General features: G+C 35.8%; 1 protein-coding gene across 2 annotated transcripts in view; it reads left to right on the forward strand.

The window, feature by feature from the left end:
* Positions 1 to 17,414, forward strand: part of LOC133331220 (LHFPL tetraspan subfamily member 3 protein) — a 34,614-nt gene extending 17,200 nt beyond the window's left edge. For both annotated transcript variants that reach the window (XM_061539723.1, XM_061539655.1), the window contains exons 2-6: positions 9,639 to 9,810; positions 14,513 to 14,646; positions 14,736 to 14,862; positions 16,909 to 17,151; positions 17,217 to 17,414. In XM_061539723.1, coding sequence (XP_061395707.1) covers positions 9,669 to 9,810; positions 14,513 to 14,646; positions 14,736 to 14,862; positions 16,909 to 17,151; positions 17,217 to 17,401 — 831 coding nt within the window. In that variant the 5' untranslated portion in view covers positions 9,639 to 9,668 and the 3' untranslated portion in view covers positions 17,402 to 17,414. The remainder of the gene's footprint in view (positions 1 to 9,638; positions 9,811 to 14,512; positions 14,647 to 14,735; positions 14,863 to 16,908; positions 17,152 to 17,216) is intronic.
* Positions 17,415 to 25,946: the final 8,532 nt, after the last annotated feature.

A 25,946-nucleotide genomic window follows, 5' to 3' on the forward strand; every position in this document is an offset into this window, starting at 1 on the left:
CCCTAAGTACTTGAAGTATATCCTTACATAGGTCCCGCCCCACACGCTTTTTTAAATATAAATGACTGTAATTTAGCATTCGGTGTTCGTTGTTAGTAAAAGAATTATAAAATCCCTTCGCAGAAAATTATTGATATGGGACCATGTTTAGGCATAGCCACCCTATATAGATCGCATTTTCGGTATGTCGACGGTCCTAGGCATTTCGAATTCTTAGTGGGAGACCTTCGGCTTTGAGCAAGAGTTGGCCACGTTGTGGTTTTTGATGGATGCAGAATAGGATATTGCTTCATCACAACATAAAGATTTAAGGGGGTCTCCATTCTCACTGGAACATGGGAATCGGAAAAACCTTGGGTTTCTGGCTCTCGTATGAACTAGGATTATTAACTTCGCACAAAAATTAAAGCGGACCTTTAAAAAAAATTTGGAAATTCACCTATTTTTGACCACAAACTAAGTTAGAAAATAAGGAAGTTCTTTACCGATTGGCTTTAGTTCATACGAGAGCTATACATTCCCAGAGAAACGTGTTAAAATTTGGAACCAATTGGATTATTTGTTTTTGAGTTATCGTGCCCGCCATTCGTAAAACACTGAGAGAAAAATGCGTTTGAGAATCAAGTTTGCCTTCACTTGATATTAATACAATAAATTGGCTATATCTTCAAGAGTTCTTGAGATTTTCACTTGAAATTTTGAACGACATTTGAAAGGACATCCTAGGATTAGAGTAGATTCGATTTAAATAAAAAATGACACCGGGAATAGGGGGTCCCCTTAAGTCTATCGACCTCTATTTATATTGATCGTCCACATCGAAAGTTATAAAAAATTATCGCCCAGACACACTTTCAAAGGAGACGACAAATCCCGCCCGACAACACTTATTGTTGTTTAGTTCAGATGTCTGTGTTAATTATACCCTACACAACTATGTTGAGTTTGTAACGCCGCGAAATATTGGTCCTAGACCCACCATTAAGTATACCGATCGTCATATCTCGTCTAGCTGAGACGATCTAGACTTGTGTGTCCGTCCGTCTGTCCATTATAATTTGTAAACACGATACAGGCCACAGTTATGGACCAATCTTCATGAAATTTTGCATGCAGGATGAGCTCTGGCCAATGAAGACCCCTACTGTTTTTGGAAAAGATCGGTTCATATTTAGGGGATGAAATGGACCAAAAACTTTATTTTTATCTGATGACCCAAAACAATTATGACCCAAACATCACGAATTTTTACATGGAGAAGGGGGTCGGGCCAAAGAATAAGCATGCATGCTTTGATAAAGATCGGTCAAAATTTAGTGGGTCAAATGGAGCCTGACTTTTGTGTGAAAAATTAAAAAATTGGTATTCTATAGCGAATATATTTACTTATGAAGGGCATGGAGCCGAGAATTTGGTAGTATATCCAAGAGGAATGGTTGACCTTTAAGTTCATACCAATTATATTGTCGTATGTACTCGGATGTGGGATATATCACCACACTAGACGGCGAAAATATAGATGACTTTGAAATTTTCCGTGATGTTTCACTTATGATCAATGACAACGCCTATAATTTTCGGCGATGATCAGATAATAATTTTAGGATGAAATGGACTGAAAAATTAAATTTTTATGTTTTTTTGAGTCGATCTGTAGGCTACAATTGAAAGCCGAACATCACAACACAACCCACGGTGAAAGGAATCTAGACAAGTGATTAGAAAGGCTGTACTGAAAATTAGTAATATTTGTTGACCTTTAATCGGTCAAGAGATTGCAAATATTTCGAAATATTGCCCAAGCTCAGAATATAGAACCACAGAAAGTTAGATTTTCGTGGAAGTTGTGTAGGGTATCATATGGTCGGTCGTCCGACTATACTGCTCCGCTCACTGGTTTTTCTTTAACTCGTTTCATTTTTTTCTATAACAAACTCTTCTTCAGATCATCTATAAATAAGTCCCCCGTCTTAGAAACCCTCTTCTTCTGTTTATAAAAGACTTAAATTTTCGTTCACGATCAGTTTTCCCTTATGTGCGGAAAATAAATAATTTTCCCCCCTTTTTGGTTGGTTCTTTGCCCTTTTCTAGTAGTTATTAAAAGTTATTTATTAAAATGGCAAAAATTTTTAAAAGAATTTTAATTGTTGTCTTATTTTTAATTATGGGAATTGTTAGTGTTTTCATTACGTGGTTGTTGTCCATTGTGGGAGTGCCTGGTCAAGAATGTGGTTTGGCTGACAATTAAAATAACAATGTTGAGAAAAAGACCTTATAAACAATTGTTTTCATAATAAGTTTAATAAAGAATGTGAGTTGAGAATGGAAAGTTACGGTTATTTGTTTGGGTGTAGAGCAGGGGTACTTAAAAAATTCTCAAAAAATAGAAGTGAGATGAACTGCTATGCTTCAAGAAAAAACCCGTAAGGAAAGTAATAAAGTCGGACGGGGCCGACTATATGATACCCTTCACCACTTTGGGTATATTCAACAGATGAATCCTAACAGACGTCACATTTTTAAAGGAATGAAATTGGATCCATAAACATTTCATTCTGCAACCGATATAGAAGCTATATCTAAATCTGAACCGATTTCAGGAAACTTAACACACATCATTCTAGGCCTAATTCAATACGATATATAAGGACTTTGGTGGACCATTTACATTAGATCTGAACCGAGTTTCACGAAACTTTGCACACATCATTCTAGACCTAATTCATTATGCTGTTCCAAATTTCGTGCAAATCGAAAGATATATAGGGGCTTTGGTGCACCAGTTACATTAAATCGGACGAAAATATGTATTGGAGCTATATCTAAATGTGAACCGATTTCCACGAAACTTAACACACATCATTCTATACCTAGTTCATTATTCAATACCTAGTTCATTACGCTGTGCCAAATTTCGTGCAAATCGAAAGATATATAGGGACTTTGGTGCACCATTTACATTAAATCGGACGAAAATATATATGGGAGCTTATCTAAATCTGAACCGATTTTCACGAAACTTGACAGACATAATTCTAGACCTTATTCATTACGCTGTGCCAAATTTCGTGCAAATCAAAAAATTTCCAGGGACTTTAGTGGACTATTTACCTAAAATCGGTCGAAGCTATATATGGGAGCTATATCTAAATCTGAACCGATTTTCACGAAATTTTGCACACACCATTCTAGACCTTATTCATTACGCTGTGCTAAATTTCGTGCAAATCGAAAGATATATAAGGACATTGGTTCACCATTGGTTCACCAAAAGGAACCATGGGTCTATCTCGATTATTTTTGCCTGTTACAAACATATGCACAAAGATATAATACCACAGTGTGGTGAAGGGTATAAAGAGAACTAGTTTACTATTCACCATGCGATAGCAGCACTGGGATAGAAAGATAAAAAAATGTTTCAAATATAATTGTGTTATTAAATTTATGTATAAAGATAGAATGCACACATAAGTAGATATTATTATTAAGATAGATATTATTAATTTATAAATAAATATTTTGACAAATTTTTGGTATTATTCATTATGTAAAAAATGTGGGGAATTGATACTGATATTACTGTATTCGATGTTAATAACTCTCTTTTTCAATCACACCTATTAAACACATAACGAAATTAAAAAAAATCCTCTAGCTATATAAACATAATTAATTATGAATGACTAGATGACTGACTGATGACTGTCTGGCAAAGAAACTAAACAATGCATTGAATAGCTCCTCACACATAAAATACAAATTAATTTTATGTGAAAGTTCGTGGCAACATTCATGGGATGATTACTTTTATTGTTTTCTTTTTTTTTAGTTTATTATTAACAATATATTTCTTTTGTTTTTTTTTTTTTTTGTAATACTCGACTCTTTTCATCCTGTGATTAAAATAATTACAACACCATTATCTTATTTGTTAAGCAAATTTTTATAAATTCCTTTTGAAATACAACTTTTCATTGATTGAAGAAATCATAATTAAATGCATGACAATGCATTTGTGTGTGTGAGAGAGATGATTGTTATATTCAGACACACACATGTACTTTGAAAAAATTAATTATAAAAGTAATAATAATAACCTGAAATATATGTGATGTGAAGTTGCATTTATGGACAAGGTTGTACATGACATTCGAAATTAAAAACTTTAATTGAGTAATGTGAAATAACAGTTACCAGTCGGTCAGCATTACCGAAATTAATGCAATTCCATATATTATATTAGTTTTAATATTTTTTATACACTGTGGGCCACGACAGTGCATCTCTATATTTAGAAAACAAAGACAAATTATTTAAAAAAAAGTTTCAGAAATTTTATGATTATGATTCATTAAGAACTGTAAAACGAACATAAAATGAGCACAAATATATTTGGCATAATTTGTATTTATTTTAAGCTCAGTGGATTTTCTGGAGCTATTAACAAATACAACAACAGATTGTACACTAAAAGAAATAAAATATAAACATGCAGGAAATTTCCGATTTTAGGAAATGTTGGTATGTGTTGTTCTTTGAGATTCGGCATTTCGCAAAGGTTATTATACCGTACTTTTGCATAAAAATGTGGGTCTTAAGTCTTATAAGAAATCAATACAAGATCGTCAACAATGTCGTCGGGTCTTTGAAGACACTTCGTTGGCTGGAAATTTTGCACGTTGTCATCAACGTGCGCCCAGACGAATTGAGAGGACTACACTATCCTGAACGTAGCTGAGCCAAAATTAATTTGGTTTGTGTATGCAGCTGAACACGCTTCAGGCTCCGACGACGAAATTTATTACAGTAGATATCGGATATAAGAAACTCAAAAAAGCCGTAGATTTCTTTCTCATATGCGTTTTTATACCCTTCACCACACTGTGGTACAGGGTATTATGTCTTTGTGCATATGTTTGTAACAGGCAAAAGGAAACGAGATAGACACATGGTTCCTTTTGAGAATATGCATAGAATCACTTTCTAAGTCGATTTATGCATGTCCGTCCGTCCGTCCGTCCGTCTGTATGTCCATGTTAAATTGTAAACAAAGTACAGGTCGCATTTATGACCCGAATTGGATGAAATTTGGCACATGTCACTTATTCGGCCCAAGGACGAAACCTATTGAAATTGGGAAAAATCGGTTCAGATTTAGATATAGCTCCCATATATATTTTTAACCGATTTAATGTAAACGGTCCCTATATATCTTTCGATTTGCACGAAATTTGGTACAGCCTAATCATTTAGGTCTAGAATGATGTCTGCCAAGTTTCGTGAAAATCGGTCCAGATTTAGATATAGCTCCCATATATAGTTTCGTCCGATTTCATGTAAATGGTGCACCAAAGTACTTATATATCTTTTGATTTGCACCAAATTTGGCATATCGTACTGAATTAAGCCTAGAGGGATGTCTGCCAAGTTTCGAGAAAATCGGTCCAGATTGAGATATAGCTCCCATATATAGTTTCGTCCGATTTCATATAAATCGTGCACCAAAGTCCCCATATATCCTTCGATTTGCACAAAATTTGGCATAACGTACTGAATTGAGCCTAGAATTATGTCTGCCAAGTTTCGTGAAAATCGGTCCAGATTTAGATATAGCTCCCATATATAGTTTCGTCCGATTTCATGTAAATGGTGCCCCAAAGTCCCTATATATCATTCGATTTGCACGAAATTTGGCATATCGTACTGAATTAAGCCTAGAGTGATATCTGCCAAGTTTCGAGAAAATCGGTCCAGATTTAGATATAGCTCCCATATATATTTTCGTCCGATTTCATATAAATGGTGCACCAAAGTCCCTATATATCCTTCGATTTGCACTAAATTTGGCATAACTTACTGAATTGAGCCTAGAATGATGTCTGCCAAGTTTCGATCCTGATTTAGATATAGCTCCCATATATAGTTTCGTCCGATTTCATGTAAATGGTACACCAAAGTCGCATATATCTTTCGATTTGCACGAAATTTAGCATAACGTACTGAATTGAGCCTAGAGTGATGTCTGCCTTGTTTCGTGAAAATCGGTCCTGATTTAGATATAGCTCCCTTTTATTATAGATTTATTTTAAGTAATTGACGCACCAAGGAACCAATATGCTGATTGGAAGAAAACGTTCTGAAATTAGTATAATCTAACCTGTGACATGTTTGTTTGAAATCGCTTAATATTTGGATAGAGGTTCCATATATATTTTCGCCAGATTTCAAGTAAATTGGGCATCAAACTCCTCATGTTAGTCAGATTGACATCAAATTTTGCACAACTTACAAAATTGAGCATAGAACTACGTAGTTGCGTTTTCTAGAAGTACAGAAATAGCCCAACGGATGACCTATTTATATTTGTTTGAAGTCGATTTACATACTTTATGGATAGATCTAGGTAGATTCACATTTAGATAAATATCACATATCATCCAATCACATTCATCCAATTTCATGTTAATAGTACTGTTTAATATACCCATAGTGGTGAAGGGTATCATATAGTCGGCCCCGTCCGATTTTACTACTTTCCTTACTGGTTTTCTTATATGGACATATCGGATATAAGAAAGTATAGCCTCGGTGTTTTGATAATCTTTCTTATATGCGATTTTTTTCTTATATCAGATGTGCTTATATCCGATATCTACTGTATATTCAATTAGCCCGTCGGCAACTGCAATAGTGTGAATGCTTTTCAGACCTGCTCGATATGTATTTTTATCTAAATGCTTACTTTTTTACCTACCTCTCTCTAGATCACGATTTTCTCTGAAGCACTGAGGCAGTTACTGCAACGAAGGCGTATTGCTATGTTGAAGTAAGGGAAGGATCTTTGTATCCTCATGTATATGGTGGAGAGGTGTCATGAGGAGGCACCCTGTTGCAGTTTTTAGGGCTACGTTCTGACAGATATCAGTAGCACAAGTATTTGCGGAACACACTTACCAATAACATTTTGAGGGCCTTTTTCCTATTTGTCAACTTGTCACAGATATGCGTCGTTTGCGCGGACAATTTATACATGCTATCGATTGTGATCCCGATAATAATTTTGGGATTGTTGTTGATCGGAATTTTATGTCCCTCTACCTGTACATTCAATGACATTTTCATGTCAGCAGTTGATGTGAAAAAACCAAGCTAATGGTATCAACGCGCAAGACGTTCAGTAGACTCGGACCAACTGTGGAATATTGTTGGCCAACAGATGCTACTATGGTCTGAGTAAGAAACTCAAAAGCCAGGCCACCTCTCGCCAGACCAAACTCACACTCCACAAGAAGTTGATAATATCCGTGGTTCTGCACTTTGAGTGTTTGTGAGACAAATTCTCCGGAAAAAACTATGGGCCGATATGCGTCAACGGTGAATATCGCCGTCGAATGAACCATGAGTTATATCATATATTCTCTGACATTGACATAGTCAAACGTATCAAGATGCAGCGACAGCGTTGGCTAGGCCATGTTGTGAGAATTAATGAAGGTACCCCTGCTCAAAAGGCATATAAAAGCGATCACTTGGTTCGCTTGATGCAGAAGGGGAAGGTCACGAATCCGATGGAAAGATAAGGTAGAAGACAACATCTTGGAAAATGGTCTTTCCAATTGGATGAGATGCGCACAAGACCGACGCGCTTGGAAATTTTTTTAAGTTCGGCTTATGGAACAACCGTTCTGTCATAAGCGAGCTAAGAAGAAGAAGTTCATGTGCTGAACAGTCCTAATGGCGTGGAATACTGTTGTTGTGCTGTGTTGCTTACCGAACCCATGCTGATAGAAACTGGATAGCTTTCCCTAATGATGTGGAGAAGCAGTGCCTCAATAGGTGCCGCTATGGGTGACAAAGTGGGATCGTCCTGTATTAGCCACCTTTGTTAGCATTCTTTAGTCAACTTCTGGCTCGTCCAGCTGTTTCACCATTACTACGTCAGCGTTAGGAAACAGCACATTAGATGATTTAGCGCTACGTTTGAAACTTTCAACATAACCCATTGAAAACTGTGGATATACCTCCTCGACGGGAAGAAATTTTATACGACGTATCGTTTAAAATGAATGGCAGATCTGATCAGTCACAATTTCGTCGTTAAATGGGACCGAGGTCATCATCATCCTTCTTACCAGGGTTCTAGAGGGACTTAACCGTTGCTCACTTTTTGCTTATTCCGGTTCCTACCCATTTCGATTTTCTATTTTTAATGACAGATGATGAAGAATAAAAAAATATGATTTAATAAAGCGGTCTGCTGTTGTAGAAAATTATACGGAGATGGTCTGATCCAAGTGAAAAGACAAGCTGCCAGTCAACCTTTCCCCCTTATTCTGGAGGAGGTATCCCCATTCACCGTGCGAAACATGAAGCTATCAATTTGCTCTGTCAGCTCTGTTCCCTCTGGTTATTACCTTGGACGGTATAACAAAATTCATGGTTTCATGGGCCTTCTATATATATCTAATGTTAGCGGTTAACAGGTTTTTATCGGTGATATATGAACCTGAACTTCGACAGTGCCACACTTAAACATTCCATGAATGGGTCACTAGAGTCTTGCTCAATCGAAATGCTAACCCTCATCTCCATTACGCGATCAATATATCATTCGGACTCATAAAATCCGCTATCTCAAATATTTTCCTCCAAGACAGTTGCAACTAAATTTAAGAACTGATTCACAATCAGGAGTAGAAACTGGAACTTATGGTGTTAAATACTGCAGGTTGTATTCCTTTTGAGGAGACTGCGGTAGACTCGCAACCGAGCCAAACCTGAATAGCTCCTGAAAGGCACTCACTTCCTAATTCCCATTTCATTTCACCGACACGGGCGGTGAGTGATGTTGAAGCAAACAGAACCATGTTGGTCTCAAAACAGATATAACTGGGGTGGCAGCCACTGGCCGTGTAGTATTGGGTCAATTCGAAATCGTAGAACTCGATGCCGTGGGATTGTCTATGTATCTTCAAGGTGTGTCAGTCAACGATTTTCATCTGCAGAAAATGCTGTTGAAGCGTTTTTTTTGCAGACACATCACTAACTAAAAATAATTTTTTATATATGTTGGTCTTGCCGAAAATGAGAAATATATACATCACACTTCAAAATGGGAGCTTCCAGAAGGAATATAATGAAAAGTCCCATCTTCAGAACTAAGAGTGATAAAAATACTACGATGTGTAAAGTTTAAAACAATTTGTATAATATGAGGTTTAAACATTTTCTAAATATTAACAATTCTTTCGAACTTAATTTAAGTCTCTAACTAATAATGTGAAATTAATTTATGATAAATAAATAATCGCATTTTACATTAATATGCCACAAATATATATACTAGCCCTCTTAGTATGTAGGCTATAAAAATCTATGTTAAAAATTACAGTCAGATTTTATATTTTCCTCTTTCGATGTTATACCAAAATACTTATTTAATGTCATTGACTGAGCGGACATTTAAAGCTCCGCACTTAATTAAGCTACTTAAAGGTCATTAACTGTTTCATACCCAACAACAATAGTGGACATAAGAACTTCTTTAAACATTTTCTTCTTCAATTTTATTTTTCTTTAAAAATACTTAATTTATTTATTTTCTCTCTTTTGTTTCTTTTTAGTTGTCGTTCTAGTTTAATTGGAATAGTGGAGCATTACCAAAAATGGGCACAAAGATCGAATACGTGGACACGACGCAAATCTATGCGACGAAATATATCCGGAACTCAAAAGCCATTGCCGTGCTGTGGGCCATATTTACGATATGCTATGCCATTATTGGTATTGTGGCATTTGTAACACCAGGTAAATTGATTGGCTATCTTGGCCGTTTTACTTTTATTGGTGTTTCTCTTGTACATGACCGATATATGATTGTTGCAATTGTTTACATTTTATTTTTTATCTAAACAGACAAATATTTCTGAAATGTATTTTTCTCTTTTTGAATACTTTGTTGAACATAACTTTTGGAATTTTGTGTGCGAATGATTAGCGTTTTTGTGAAATTGTCACGTTTTACAGTTTTATGGATTATTTGGTGTCCGAGCCATTAGGAGTTGTTTTTTTGTACGGAAATCTAAATTTAAAAAAGATCACAGTAAATGTTATATAAATGTGAAACAAATTTATAAATGACCGAAGAAAAAAAAACAACAATCTTAAAAATGATGAGATCATTTGTCATTTTTCTACATTGCGGTGTGTGTGTTGTTATTTGTCTAAATTTGTTAATGTCTTATCTGGGCCATTCGTTAATCTTCGCCATGGGAGATATATACAATCACTTATGTCACATAATGATGTAGTTAATGGTTAACCAAAGATAATTCCTAGTTTTGTTTGCTAAATGATTAACAATTTAAATAAATAATATCCCTTACCTCTTCTCTCTAAAATACCCATTACACTATGCGGCAAAATGGAGGTCATGGTCTGGAGGATCCAGAAGGACAAATTTGCCATAGGTCATGTTATTGTGTTATGGCGAAATACAGTTTTTGCTGAAAAAAACACAAAATCTTGGTCCTATTGCAGGTTATTTTTGAAATGAAATGCATTCTGTCAAATCGAATGGGGAATATTTTTGTGAAATATATTCTCCTTGTACCTTGAATTGTTGTGAGTATTTTCGTCTATATTTTCTTGTATCGTAAACAAATGAAATCAAGACGAGATTTTTTGACATTCAACTACTCTAAAAAATCGAGCTCATATGATTTCAGTTAGAGTCCTCATGTGCACGAAATATTTTTGGGTCCTTAAACTGGAAAACTGGTTATTTCTTCCTCGAAATTAGGTTTTTGGCTTCTTTGGCTTAAGTAATATTTTTCAGCAAAGAATTCGGATGAATTTGACAGTTCTTTATAAAAAATAACGAGGAACATTAAAGAAAAAATACAATTCAAGATGTTGAGCTATCTATTCATGTATAATAGGGTCGCCAGCAAAAAATTAACTCACCATATCTCAGAACTTTAACCCATGTCGAATTTTTCCTTCTGAGTTTCTCATATACTCACCATGTTATTTATCCTCAATAGGAATTTTCCAACCCCTCATACCATATTGAAAATTGGTCGGTATAGAATTTTATACTTATAAAAATGTACATTGGAGCATTTGGAGCTTAAAACATGAATACTGGTAATGAGAATTGAAAATAATTCGAAATTTTAGATCCTCTTTGTTTACAAAAATGTGCCTAATAGAAATTATCAATAGTGGTAAATGGGTAGATTTAGCTTCAAACCAGTGAGCGGAGCAGTATAGTCGGACGGGGCCGACCATACGATACCCTACACAACTACCACGTGGCTTTAACTTTCTGCGGATTTTTATTCCGAGCCTGGGCAATATTTCGTGATAGTTGCACCCTCTTACCCGATTAGAGGTCAACAGAACCTTTTCCATACACTCACATATTTTCCGAATGTTTCTAATATTCGGTACTTGTCCATATTCCATTCCCCGTGGGCTTTGTTTTGATGTTCGGCTTATAATTTTGGCCTATAGATCGACTCGAAAACACAACAAATTAATTTTTCGGTCCACATCATCCCAAAATTATTGTCTGATCATCACAGAACAAATAGGCGCTGTCCTTGACCATAACTGGAACCTCATGGACATTTCAAAGCGATCAGCCAGAGGGCAGACCCTCTGGTGTGGTAATAGGTTAATACATAATATCTGAATACGTAGACACCTGCAAATATTTAAGTGTAACTCCCACATCCGAGAACATACGACAATATAATTGGTATCAATTTATAGGTCAACCGCTCCTCTTGGATATACTATCAACTTCTCGGGCCTATGGCCTTCAGGAGTAAATATATACGCTATAGAACACAAATTTTGTCATATTTCACACAAAAGTCAAGGTCCATTTGACCCGCCAAAACAGGCATGCTTATTCTTTGGCCCGATCCCGTTCTACTTGTGAAAATTCGGGATGTTTGCGCCATAATTGCGGCCTCTGGAGCGGCCAGAAAATCAGACAAAAATAAAGTTTTTGGTCCATTTCATACCCTAAATATTAACCGACCTTTACCAAAAACAAAATTTCGTGAATATTGGTCCATAACTTACAAATTATAATGGGCAGACGGACGGACGGACACACATGTCTAGATCGACTCAGCTAGTCGAGATATGACGATCGGTATACTTAAAGTTGGGTGTAGGACCAATATTTCGCGGCGTTGCAAACATTTGGGGCTGCACAAAGCTATAATACCCTGACAAAATAGTTGTGTAGGGTATAAAAAGATTGTTGAGAATCCGAATTGATTCAAACTTTGCACGTTGTGGTACTTTTATCAAATTTAGATCAAGTCCGATGATAGGACCCATCCACCTCCTCCACAAAATGTAAAACGATTGAAAACTTGTAAATATCATACGGATAGAGTATCCGATGTGATCGATCGATGGCAATATTAATATTTTTAGGAAACCTACATTAAACCTGGAAATGGACCTATGGCGCCACTCCTTATGGAACCTCCTCTTCAGATTGTTAATATTTAAATACAAAAAATGCGAATGGTTAATGCTGTTAGGTTCAAACTTGGCTTAACCTTATATTTATATGAAATACCGATTTAGTGAAAATATCGCCTGTGTGGATCAATCTCCTGTGGTACCTCCCACACAAATTGTAACAATTTTGAAATGTCATAAATCTCGTAAAATGTGAAATGAGTCCCCGAGTCCATTTAGATGTCGAACTTAGCATTTTCATAAACCTTTTATAAAGGACAGGCAGATATGACAGTTAAATTGATCAGTCCCGACAAATGGACTCAGACTGGGCGACATAATTAAAAAGCAAAAAAAAAAAAAAAAACGTAGATTCTTAAAAAGGTCGGGACCATGCACTCATGTGTCAAAACTGGACTAGGAAAATCAACGCACTGAAAATAAAGCGGGATCTTTGTATGAATGTCAACTTACAGTCATTTCGATGCGAAAATGCGACTAAAACCTGTAAAATATGTTAACCCTCCAAGAACACGAAATGAAAAATTGCAACCACTGCGGTTGGAAAATGCGACTAAGACCTTCAAAATATTGAAAATTGAGCGGGACCTTTGTATGGTGGTTATTTCAAAACATGGCTGGAACTAAAATGAGATATTGGGATAAACGAACATAGATAGAAGCATGAGATTAGATTATGCGAATGAAGATTCGATATTGGATGTTGGTAGGAAATCATACTTACTTACTTAGCTGGCTTGTAACAGAACTTTCATTCCATAATCCGAGCTTAGAAAAGATTTCCAGGCGCGTCGGTCTTTTGCCCATTTTTTCCAATTTGAAAGACCATTTTCGGCAATGCTGTCTTCGACTTGATGTTTCCATCGTATTCTTGGCCTTCCCCTTCTGCGTGAACCATCAGCAGGTTCGCTTTTATATGTTTTCTGGGCTGGGACATCTGCCTACTAGAAATGATCCTTTTGTGCATTTTAAGCTGTTATTTATTATAATTTCAGGTGCCCATTGGATTACAAAATCTCCTGGGGAAACATTTTCGCTGTAGGTGTCTTTTTTGTTATATCCCGTATATAACGATGCCATCCTAATTTTAGTACACTGGAAGGTCATACATATGATATGGTTAAATCAATATCTGCAACATAGTATAGATCTAAATGTAACTAGCTGAGACGATCTAGACATGTGTGTCCGTCCGTCCATCCGTCCGTCTGTCTGTCCATTATAATTTGTAAACACAATACAGGCCGCAGTTATGGACCAATCTTCACGAAATTTTGCATGTAGGATGGGTTCGGTCCAATGAAGACCCCTATTGTTTTTGGCAAAGATCGGTTAATATTTAGGGGATGAAATGGACCAAATACTGAATTTTTGTCGGTTTTTCTGGTCGCTCCAGAGGCCGCAATTATTGCCCAAACATCTCGAATTTTTACATGGAGAAGGGGATTGGGTCAAAAAATAGGCATGCCTGTTTTGATAAAGATCGGCCAATATTTAGAGGGTCAAATGGACCCTGACTTTTGTGTGAAAAATGAAAAAAATGTATTGTATGGCGTATATATATACTCCATGAGGCTCCAGTTATGGCCAAGGACAACGCCTATAATTTTCGGTAACGATCAGATAATAATTTTGGGAAGAAGTGGACCGAAAACTAAACTTTTTTGGAATTTTTCGAATATTACAACACAACCCAGGTTGAAGAGAATATGGACAAGTAATTTGAAGGACTGTATTGAATATTTGTAATATTCGGAAAATATGTCAGTGTAAGGAAGAGGTGCTGTATACCTCTAATCGAGCAAGAGGGTTCAACTATCACGAAATGTTGCCTAGGCTCGGAATAAAAATCCGCAGAATGTTAGAGTTCCGTGGTAGTTGTGTAGGGTATCGTATGGTCGCCCCCGTCCGACTATACTGCTCCGCTCACTGGTTTATATTTGAGTTTGTTTTTAAGTTTCAAATTATTAAGCCTATTCTGTAATTAATATTTTTTCAGAATGGATTGGTGATCCCGATAACGAGAGTGCCGGTCGCATTGGTCTGTGGCAAATGTGCCAGAAAGATGAAATTTTCGACAATTGTAAACGTAAATGGGAAAATATATTACAGGTGCCCACATTTTCGTTTCAAGTAAGTTTTGGTCTCTCATGGTATACACCATTATCCATCCATCCATTACCAAATTGATAAATCCTTTCGTTATTTCAACATTTTTCCAGTTGGCTACCCTATTTATGGCGGCTGCAGTTGCTCTGGCCTTATTGACGATATGTTTCCTAATATTTGTAATATTTATGAAATCGACACGAGTCTTTCACATTTGCGGTTGGTTGCAAATCATATCAGGTATGTATGTAGCTATATGTGTGTGTATGTAGACAGTTCGATAGAGACAATTGTAAAATTAGTTGCATGCTGGAATAATGGAGATATTAACAAATTGTGAATGTATTTGGGGTTTTTTGCATTGATTGATTTCAAGTTAGAAGACCTACTTTTATTACTGTAAATGATGTTGGTTTTGTCTTTTTGTTGGAAGTGAAAATTAAACAGAAATGAAGTATGTAAAACAAACACATTAAATTGGGTTACGATTTACTATAATATTTGAGCTCAGCATTTATGGGCACGTAGCCAGAAGTTGTTGTTTTTGTGTCAAGTTTTCTTATTGTTTTTACTTCTTACATTAAGGTTATTAACTTGAAGTTTTCGCAGAATTTGCATAAGGTTGTGTTAATTGAGAAATATATATATATATATATATGCTTTGTAAATACTAGGTTATATCCGAACTTCGAATAGCCCTTATTATTTTTTAAGAAGACTTTTGAATCGGATCATTTCAGAAAAGAATTTCAAGACTTCAATGAGAAGAAGTCCTTCTGGTGATTAATGAGAAAACGAAAACTATGAGAAAACTCTTCTCTAAGACAAGACATTCAGTTCTTCCATAAGAATACCTTCAGTTTTTCCAGAAGAAGGCTATCTGCTCTTCTATGGTAAGACCTTCCGTCCTTCTATAAGAAGTCCTTCATCTCTTTTATAGAAGACCTTCAGCTCCTCTATGAGAAGAACTTCAGCTACTCTATGAGAAGACCTTTAGCTATTCTGTAAAAAGACCTTCACCTCTTCTATGGGAAGACTTTCACCTCTTCTATAGGAAGACCTTCACCTCTCTAAGACAAGACCTTCAGCTCTTCCATAAGAATACCTTCAGTTTTTCCAGATGAAGGCTATCTGCTCTTCTATGGTAAGATCTTCTGTCCTTCTATAAGAAGTCCTTCATCTCTTTTATAGAAGACCTTCAGCTCCTCTATGAGAAGAACTTCAGCTCCTCTATGAGAAGACCTTTAGCTCTTTTGTAAGAAGACCTTCAACTCTTTTATGGGAAGACCTTCACCTCTTCTAAGGGAAGACTTTCACCTCTTCTATAGGAAGACCTTCACCTCTCTATAGGAAGACCTTGAGTTATTCTTCTAAAAAAAGACATTTACATCTTCTATGAGATGATATTTAGCTCTTCTAAGGGAAGAATACCTTTTGCTCTTTAATGATACGACTTCCTGCTCTTCTATTTGAAGACCTCCTGCTGTTCTATTAGACGATCTCCTGTTCCTCTATTAGAAGACCTTCAGCTCCTCTATGAGAAGACCTTCAGCTCATCTATGAGAAGACCTCCTGCTCTTCTATGAGACGACCTTCAGCTCCTCTATGAGAAGACCCTCAGCTCCTCTAAGAGAAGACCTTCAGCTCCTCTAAGAGAAGACCTTCAGCTCCTCTAAGAGAAGACCTTCAGTTCCTCTATGAGAAGATCTTCAGCTCCTCTATGAGAAGACCTTCAGCTCCTCTATGAGAAGACCTTCAGCTCCTCTATGAGAAGACCTCCTGCTCTTCTATGAGACGACCTTCAGCTCCTCTATGAGAAGACCTTCAGTTCCTCTATGAGAAGACCTTCAGTTCCTCTATGAGAAGACCTTCAGCTCCTCTAAGAGAAGACCTTCAGCTCCTCTATGAGAAAACCTTAAGCTCCTCTGTGAGAAAATCTTCTATGAGAAATCCTTCAGATCTTATATGGGAAGACCTGCAGATCTTATATGAATAGACCTTCTCCTCTATGAAAAGACCTTCAGATCTTCAATGTGAAGACCTTCAGCTCTTCTATGAAAATACCTCCTCCTCTATAAAAAGACCTTCAGATCTTCTATGAGAAGATATTCGAAAGTCTAAAGAAATAGTGACAAACTTGTTTTCTTCTATAAGAAGACCTTCTGCTCTTCTATAAGAAAACATTTCTGGTCGTATATGACAGCGAAGTTTTCCAAATTTTTATTCTAAAATAGTTGGTATTTATTTTAAAATAAATTCCTAAACATTTGTTTCCTCTTTTTCTAGCTCTATGTATGATTGTGGCCTGTGGTGCTTTCCCATTCGGTTGGAATTCCGACGATTTCCGCAAGGTATGCGGACCAGATGCCAATCGTTTCGAACTGGGTCTGTGTGGCATTAGATGGGCGTATCCTCTGGCCATTATTGGATGTGTAGATGGCGTTGTGCTGGCGACACTGGCTTTTATATTGGCCACCAGACATGTACGCCTGCAACCCGATCCAATGTATCAAAATTCTTTATTTAAGGGTAAGGGTAACAAAATTTCCTTTTATTAAAAAACAATAATTAATTTGAATTATTCTTCCCAACAGGTGAAATCAACAACAGTTACCTAACAGATGGTGTTAGTTTAGCAGGTTCACGAAAGAATCTCAATCTACAACCAATTCTATTGGTTGCCCCACCCGGTGATGATACCATTTCACAATTCTCAAGTCGAACACCGAATCATCGATACAATCGGCCGGATTATCACAATTCAATGCATCAATTCTAGTAGTGCTTCATACCCTGCTTATTTGGGGGGTATATTGGGGACTAATGGGAGCTCAAGATTAGCTCTTGTGTTTTTTTCGGATACTGAGACAAATAATTAATTAGCTTTTTAAGATCAGTCTGCCTCTCTGTTTCTTTTACTGTCTTATCTTCATCTTCGGAAGACAAGCTATGTAACTGAGTAACTGCCGATGTTTTTCTTGCTAATCTACATACCGTACCGTAGCGATGTAAGTTAATTATTTAAATGTGACCATTTTGATAAATGTAACAAATTTTTTAATAGGTTTATGCAAGTGTTATGACCTTGACTGTTATTAATTTATAAAAAAAAAAACAAATTATTTAAGTTACATAAACGTTTATGTGTATATTTATAAATATATATAATTATGTTTTGTGTGTAAAAAATATATATGTATGTAAAATTTTTTAAAGTGTATAAAATAATATTTTTTTTTGAAATATACAATGAAACAAATATTAAATTGTAGAAAATGTCGATATTCCTTATTTAAATCTTGTAAATTTCAAACACTGGATTGTGTATACGGAAATATGAAGGGCTGGTAAAATAATAAAACTGATACTTTCAGAACTCATTTTTATACCCTACAGCATAAAGTTGTCTGTTTGTTAACATCACAAAATATGGAATATTGAAGATAATGCTTTGAAAGCACTTTCGATTTTTTGGATACTTTTGGATAGGAAGAAATTCGAGCTATAAAATATCTAATAGAAATAGAATAGAGCTTACCGATTATATAAGAGAAAAATGACTATATGGCCATATTTAAGAAGTTTTTCTGCTCTCCGGTGTGAAAGCCTACTGCTCTTCTAGGACAGATTATTCTGCTCCTCTGGGAATCAAAATACTTTCCGCTCGTCTATGAAACCTTTCAATCTTTTATAATGAGGCATTCCCCTTAATTTGCCTTCCGATCTTCTTAGTCATTAGAAGACAAGCAGCTATTCAATGACAAGATCATTAAACATGATCTGAGAAAACCTTCTTCAGCGCCTTTATAAGAAGACCTTCTGGTATTTTTTTTATAAGAAGTCCCTTCTAGAATGTTTGGTGTTTTGTGGACCTGGGACATGTTGTTCAACCAAATTTTCTATAACTTAGTATATTGGGATCTTTATAGCGTGGACTTATGTTCCAAGGTCCCCATATAATGGTACTCCATTATTCGGAATTTTTGAAAAATGTTTCAAACGAATTTACTATAATTTCATATTCCTAGGTTTTCATTGGGTGTCACATCTTCCCCTATTAAAAATATACCACGACATAGCCTCCATATAAAAGTTCGGATCGAATTTAAATATTTTGAATGTTCCACATAAGTGGCTACAATTTTGGGGTTGTTTTTAATCCCTTAGACTTATGGCTATATATACTTTGGGTATATACACTTTGATACAGTGAAAATGTACGTCATCGAAATATTAGATTTAGACCCCATGTTTCTTTTGACAAACCCCGTTTCAGAAAATTCGAAGTCGAATTGCAAATGTCCGTCCGTCCGTCTGTATGGTCGGCTGATGCGCACAATAGCTTTTGAAGAAAGCAACCGATTTCGTCCAAACTTTGACATCGTATTATTTCTTCAAAACTTAGTTTAAGTTCAAAGATGGGGAATATCGGTCCACTTCTTCTGGTACCTCCCCCACAAAATGATCAACATTTTGCTAAAAATTAATTTTATAATATCATGCGAACGGACTATTCGATTTGAACCAAACTTTGTACAACCTATCATCTTTATTAAGCCTACATCAAGTCCGAAGATGGGACCTATTGGTCCACTTCTTCTGGTACCTGCCCCACAAATGGTCACAGTTTTTAAATCCAATATGAGGCGAATGGAATGTCAGATTTGAACCAAATCTTGCAAAACATAATAGGTTGCGCAAGGTTTACCAAGTCTAGATCAAGTCTGAAGATAGGACCTATTGGTCCACTCCTTCCTGCACCTCCCCCTCACAAATGGTCAATATTTTATAAACTTATAAATTTAATTTGAAACGAATTGAATAACCGCTTTGATCAACATTAAATCCGAAACCTCTTCTGATTAAAACATATATCTTATATAAATCTAATAATAAAATCTGTGTGTAATTCCGAAGTCCTCCACAAACCATAGGTTAGGGGTATATATCTGTTGGGAACACCGACTGACACTTTTTTACTTGTTTGTTTATTATAGACACATGTTATGACATAGTCCCCACTTTTCGGTGTTTTTAAGCATCTAGCCACATTTTCCAACGAAGTGGCGTCTAATTAGGTATTCCGGGCTCTTGAGGTAATTTAGTTCTACACTCAATTTTTCCCCGAAGTAAAAATATTTAGCATTTAGCGTTCGGGGATGCTGACAACCTATTTTTAAAAATATTTTATTTTCGTCATCTCTAATATGTAGCTAAAGTAGCCAGAGGGTATCATATAGTCGGCCCGTCCGGCTGATTCTGAGGAACACTACAATTTTCACATAAAACACCCCACAAATAACCATCAACGAATAAATTGTTTTATTCCTGCTTCAGGTAATTTTTTTTGTCTGCTGCACAACATAAAATGTAATATAGATATCTGTATTAGTTACTGGCTAATCCCAGGGCCAAAAGTAAATCGGCCACTGTTTTCGCTAAATCAGCAACAAGTTCAGTTATATGATTGACCAATTCGCCCACATTGGCACCCAACTGGCCATTGAGGAGTACAACCGGATTGACAAGAATTCGACCAACATCACCAAGTATTTTGGATAAATCGCCGACAGCAGTTTCTAAATTCTGAACCAAGGTGTTCTCCTGAGCCTTAATCGTGAAGATACCAAGGAGAGCAGCTGGAAGAGAAATTTTAATTATTTACAAGAAAAATCAGTTTTTGCAAGTACATTTTTTTAGTTTCACTCACCTGAGATAATAAAAACGGCTAAGAGTTTTTTCGAAAACATTTTTAGTGATTTTTAAACAAGCGAACTGTTGTTGAAATATAAAACTCACTGGGCTTTTATATTTAAAACTCAGTTCTAGTTGATTTTAGCAAATTTGAAATAGCTTTCAAGGTGTGGGAAAATTAGATGCCCTGCCTTTGTCGGTGGATTTTTTCTGTAGGAAATTTGTTTTGTCGCTTGTTATTTAATTGGCAAATCTAAAGAAATTGCAAAACAAGGTATTTAATTTGTTCATATGTAGTGTTTTTAACTTTACGATTTGTTTATGACGAAATATAGATTTGTGTTTAGAAATTCTCCTGCTTTTATAGAAACCCATTATGGATGTAACAATTGAAGTGTTACTTAACACAGTCGATAATACGGTTTACTGTTATTGTGAATACTCATTATTAACTTGTGCATGTCTCTGATATATCTTTGCAAAGACAACAACCCGAATATAAAAATATTAAAGACAACAGATGTCGCTATTGGTAATAATACCTTCGAGGACGTTTATATAAATATTTTCTAGCCTATGGGGTCTAGTTGATCAATATTGATCATTTTTAGTAAGTAGGTAGTAGGAAGATGTGTTACCCAATGAGAATCCAAAATACTAAATTAGAGCCAATTCGATTGAAAACTTGTGCCTATACTCAATAAAAATACAGAAATGTCGGTACCTTTGCATGGAGGATGTCGTAAAAAGTGAACCATTATTGATAATTTTTGGTAGGAAGATGTGTTACTCCATGAAAACTCAAAATTCCAAATTATAACTAAATTGATTGAAAAACGTTTTCAAACTCCCTAAAATACCGAATATCGGGGAGTACCGTTATATGGGGGCTATATTAAATGGTGGCACATATCGATAATTTTTATACCCTCAGCCTTATGGCACTTTGCTGCGGCCATGCCAAAATATTGGCCTTAGACCCATGTTTCTTTGGACCAAATTCATTTCAGACAATTTGGAGTCGATTTATGTATATTCGTCCGTCAGTCTGGCCGGTTGGTGCGCTGGATAACTTTCGAAGGGAGTAACCGAGTTTATCCAAACTTTGCACATTGTAATATTTCTCCCAAACTTAGTTTAAGTTCGATGATGGGGAATATCGGTCCACTCCTTCTGGTACCTCCCTCACAAAATGGTCAAAATTGTGCAAACAAAATTATTTTATATTCTTTACCAAGCTTAGATCAAGTACAAAGATGGGACCTATTAGTCCTCTCCTTCTGGTATCTCCCTTACAAATAGTTAAAGTTTTCAATATTTACATATCCAATATTAGGTGACTGGAATTTCCGATTTGAAGCAAACTTTGCACAATCTATTATCTTTAGGAAGCCTGGATCAAGTCCGAAGATGGGACCCATTGTTCCACTCCTTCTGGCATCTCCCCCACAAATGGTCAAAATTCTCAATATTTACAAATCTAATATCAGGCGAATAGAATGTCGGCCCTCTCCTTCTCCCGCACAAGCTTGTGAACTTAATTTGTAGCGAATTTAATAACCGCTTTTATCGATATTAAATCCGAAATCTTTTTGATAAAAATTAGGCTGAGGGTATACATTTGTCGGCAACACCGACAGACACTTTTTTAGATACTTTGTCCACAATTCGGTAAAATCGATCCAATATATATAGATGAGAGTTATATATAAATTTGAACAAGTTTTCACCAATCTCAATACGTTTGGGGAAACTTATTCTATGTATATCCTAAAAAGTTATTAGGGGAATATTTTGATTGATTTTACCTGTTGAAAATATATGCACAAAAACATAAGAACCTACACCACAGTGTGGTGATGAGTATAAATATGTGGTACTCCTTTCGGTACCCTTTGTGGGGTACCGAAAGGAGTACCCCACAAAGGGTAAATATTTCAAAAACATGTAAAGTTAATGTGAATCGAATTGAATAGCCGATTTGATCAACATTAAATCCGAAACCTATTTGATAAACCTATATATAAAGTGAATAAGTGAGTAATTCCGAAGACCTCTGCAAACCACAGGCTGTCTGTCGGCAACACCGATTGATACTTTTTTACTTGTTGGTAGGGAAATTCCCTACTAATATGCCCACGCTTATAGAGTTTGTTGAGCGTCCGTATTACCCAAATACGCAAGGACCTTATTTGTAATGTTGTTAATTGATCGAACATATTTTATCTTTATAGAAATACAATTTTTTCTGTGACTGGAATACTATTTTCAACAAATCTAAAATATTCAATTTCAATGTTGAAAATGTTAAATTTTCGGTCTTGATACTCAATTTTATGTTTTGATATGCATATTATTGTAACATTTATTGCAATACATGTATTTAATTGTTGAGATGAATAAAATCTTACGCATGAATTTGGGTATGGGCCTCATAGGTTGAACTGATTGCGAATCGATTCAATTTTGAATAAGGCTTCTTTATACTTCATCAATGCTATATGTTCTTGATACAATCCTTTTTGTCTTAAAAACAAAACTACTATCCTACTATTTATCTATAGACTACTTTAAAGAACATAGGTATTTTTTATCTATAATATTTGGAAAATATATGTATGTGATTGTGTTCCCAATTATTATATCACTATCGATTTGTATGTATAGGTGTTTATTTCGATTAGCCAACACTCTATTAAAGCTTTAGAAGTTTGTTTTGTTATTGTTGTTGTAACTCAGATGTTTGTTATGGTCCTTAACTGAATTGACTTTTCACGTTCGCTAACTTCATTGCGTGTTCTGGGTGGTTTCGGTGGTGGGGAGGGTGGATTTGTTGGTAATAGAAAAGTGTTAGCAGCCAAGGTCTTGTATTAGGGGTTGCTTTCATATTTTTTGTTGTCACGCTTCCTTATTCACTCGTGCGTTTTGTTTTTTTTTTCGTTTCTTAAGACAATTCAATATAAAAATGCCAATATATAGGGCGTCAGCTGGTTGGCCACTTAGATTATGTTAACGCATTATAAATGCGTTGATAGAATAACTTATGAATTATATGGATTTGTTGGTGTGTTTTTTTAGGAAAATAGAATGGAATTTTATAACACCCTACATTAGGATTAAATGGAAAATTGTAGTTTTGAAAAAGATGATAGAGTAGAAGATGATATATAAAGTGAGTAAAATCAATATGTTTTGTTAATAAAAGTGGGCTGATATTTATAAAAAATCCGAATAAAATCAAATCGTATATCCATTATTGGAGGTTTTGGGTACAATGTCAAATATCAAAAGATTGGCGACGCGTGAGTTCATAACGCAAGATCGTCGTGGGACATACATTGAGATTGAGGTATCCTTATGCATTTCTTTCGCCAACATGCATGCTATATTGTATTAAAACTTGGCCGTATAAATAGATGTGTTCTCGTTGGATCCCACCACGACCTAAGTATGCTCTTGGGGTTCATAACTGGTAGATTTATGGTTAAAACGTGGAAACCAAAACATAATCAAACTAAATTTCACCGAATTGAGAACAGAACAAGTAAAAAAGTTTTAGTCGGTGTTTGCGACAGATTTATACCCTCATTCTATGGTTTACGGAGGTCTTCGAAGTTACACACATGTTTTATTATTCACTTTATATACGATATATGTTTTTATTAAAGATCTTCGGATTTAATGTTGATCAAATCGGTTTTAAAATTCGATTCAAATTAAGTTCACAAGTTTATAATATATTGATCCTTTGATTGAAGGAGAGGCCTAATATTGGATTAGTAAATACTGAAATTGTTGACCATGTGTGTGGGAGGAACCAGAAGTAGTGGACCAATGGGTCTCATCTTTGGATTTGATCTAGGATTGGTAAAGATAGTAGGTTGTGAAAATTATGTTCGAATTGGACATTCCATTCGTCTAATATTGGATTTGTAAGTTTTGACCCCTACTGGAGGAGGATCCAGAAGGAGTGAACCAATGGATCCCATCTTCGGACGTGATCTGGGCTTGGTAAAATAAAAGATTGTACAAATTCAAACCGGATAGTCCGTTCACATGATATTATTAAATTTTTTTTGCATAATTTTGATCAATTTATGGGGGAGGTACCAGAAGGAGTGGACTTATATTCACCATCTTCGAACTTGAACTGAGGTTGGAAGAAATATTACCATGTGCAATGTTTGGATGAAATGCGCACCAACCGGCCAGACAGACAGACAGAGGGACGGAAAATTGTAAATCGACTCCAAATTGTCTGAAACGGATTTGGTCCAAAGAAATGGAATGGAGATTTAGATGGAGGCTGATATTGAGTTTATATATATATTCGTCCGATTTCATTGAAATTGTGCACCAAATAACCAACGTTCTTTTTATTAAAATGGCATTTTAATCGCTCTGCTGTAAATCATCTCATGTATGTACTCAAAGTGGTGAAGGGTGTCATATACTCGGCCCGTCCAATTTTGTTTCTTTACCTCTTTGTTGACATTGGTGGAGATTTCATATTTTTTTCATATAATTGGTGAATTTAAGCCCACAGGTCTTGTTCGATTGAAATGATATTTTGCATATACTATGGGAATACCCAAAGCAACATAGAATATCATATAGTCGGTCTCGTCCGACGTAGGTTTTAAGCTTGAATTGTGGTTTTGGTTTCACATGTTCCAGTCAGCATAAGTCGCATCCGCCGAGAAAACGATTTATAGAATTATCGATGTCGTCTTTGCTCGGAAGTGGAATTCAGGCCAAAATTTCAGGACGATCGGCTTATAACTGCGACCTGTAAAATAAATTATATTGATTCAACTAATCAATTTATGATCGTCGATGTCTAAAAAGTGGGTCGAGGGTCAATATTTCGTGGCATTACAAACTCGTGGGACCACTTAATGTTATTATATCACAACGTAGTTGAGTAGGGTGTAAATATTTCCATGGTATTTTGGCAATAACATTTTCATAATATTTTTCTACCCCAAAAAATTTTTATTGTGAATTAAGATGTCTGTTGGCATACCGTAGTAAGGTGGCAGCATATGGTGCCAAACCCATTTCGGCGAACTTTGTTTCCTTTTTCCGCATATATTCGCTCTATGCTTTTACCCAGTTTTTGTGTCTAGTCTCGTCGCATTGTTGGTTTGCAATACGATAGAGTCTAGTTCTCAAATCCTTAGCACCCTGCCCCCAACTCCACTATGACCACCACATCTTGAACCAAATTGTTATTGGCATTAGTAAATTGCTGCGTTTTATTGATTTGAATTTGGTGGTTGATGTTCATCGTCTTCATTTATTGGGAAGGCATCTTTTGAAATTGGGCGCTAAACGTTCGGGAAATTTGTTGTTTGTTATAGCCATGGGCTTTTAGTGCTATTATGGTATGGTGGAAGCTATTCTCGTAGTAGTTGTTGTTGTTGCCAAGGCTACTGCTTGTGATATTTTATACGAATTACATTTGTTGTTGATGGTTATTTGATATGTTGCCAATGAAGAATAATTTCCCTTTAGATGGCTGGCTATTTGAAATAAATGGTCGACAAGTGTTCCACAAGGGAAGCCGGAGGAGGAGGAGAACGGCATTGGTCATGTGTTTTGTGTTTAACTAATGGGCATGAGATTTG

This window comes from Musca vetustissima, unplaced genomic scaffold, assembly GCF_032173495.1.
Source record: "Musca vetustissima isolate MV318-11 ecotype Yass unplaced genomic scaffold, APGP_CSIRO_Mvet_v1 utg80434, whole genome shotgun sequence".
NCBI classification, from domain to species: Eukaryota; Metazoa; Arthropoda; class Insecta; order Diptera; family Muscidae; genus Musca; species Musca vetustissima.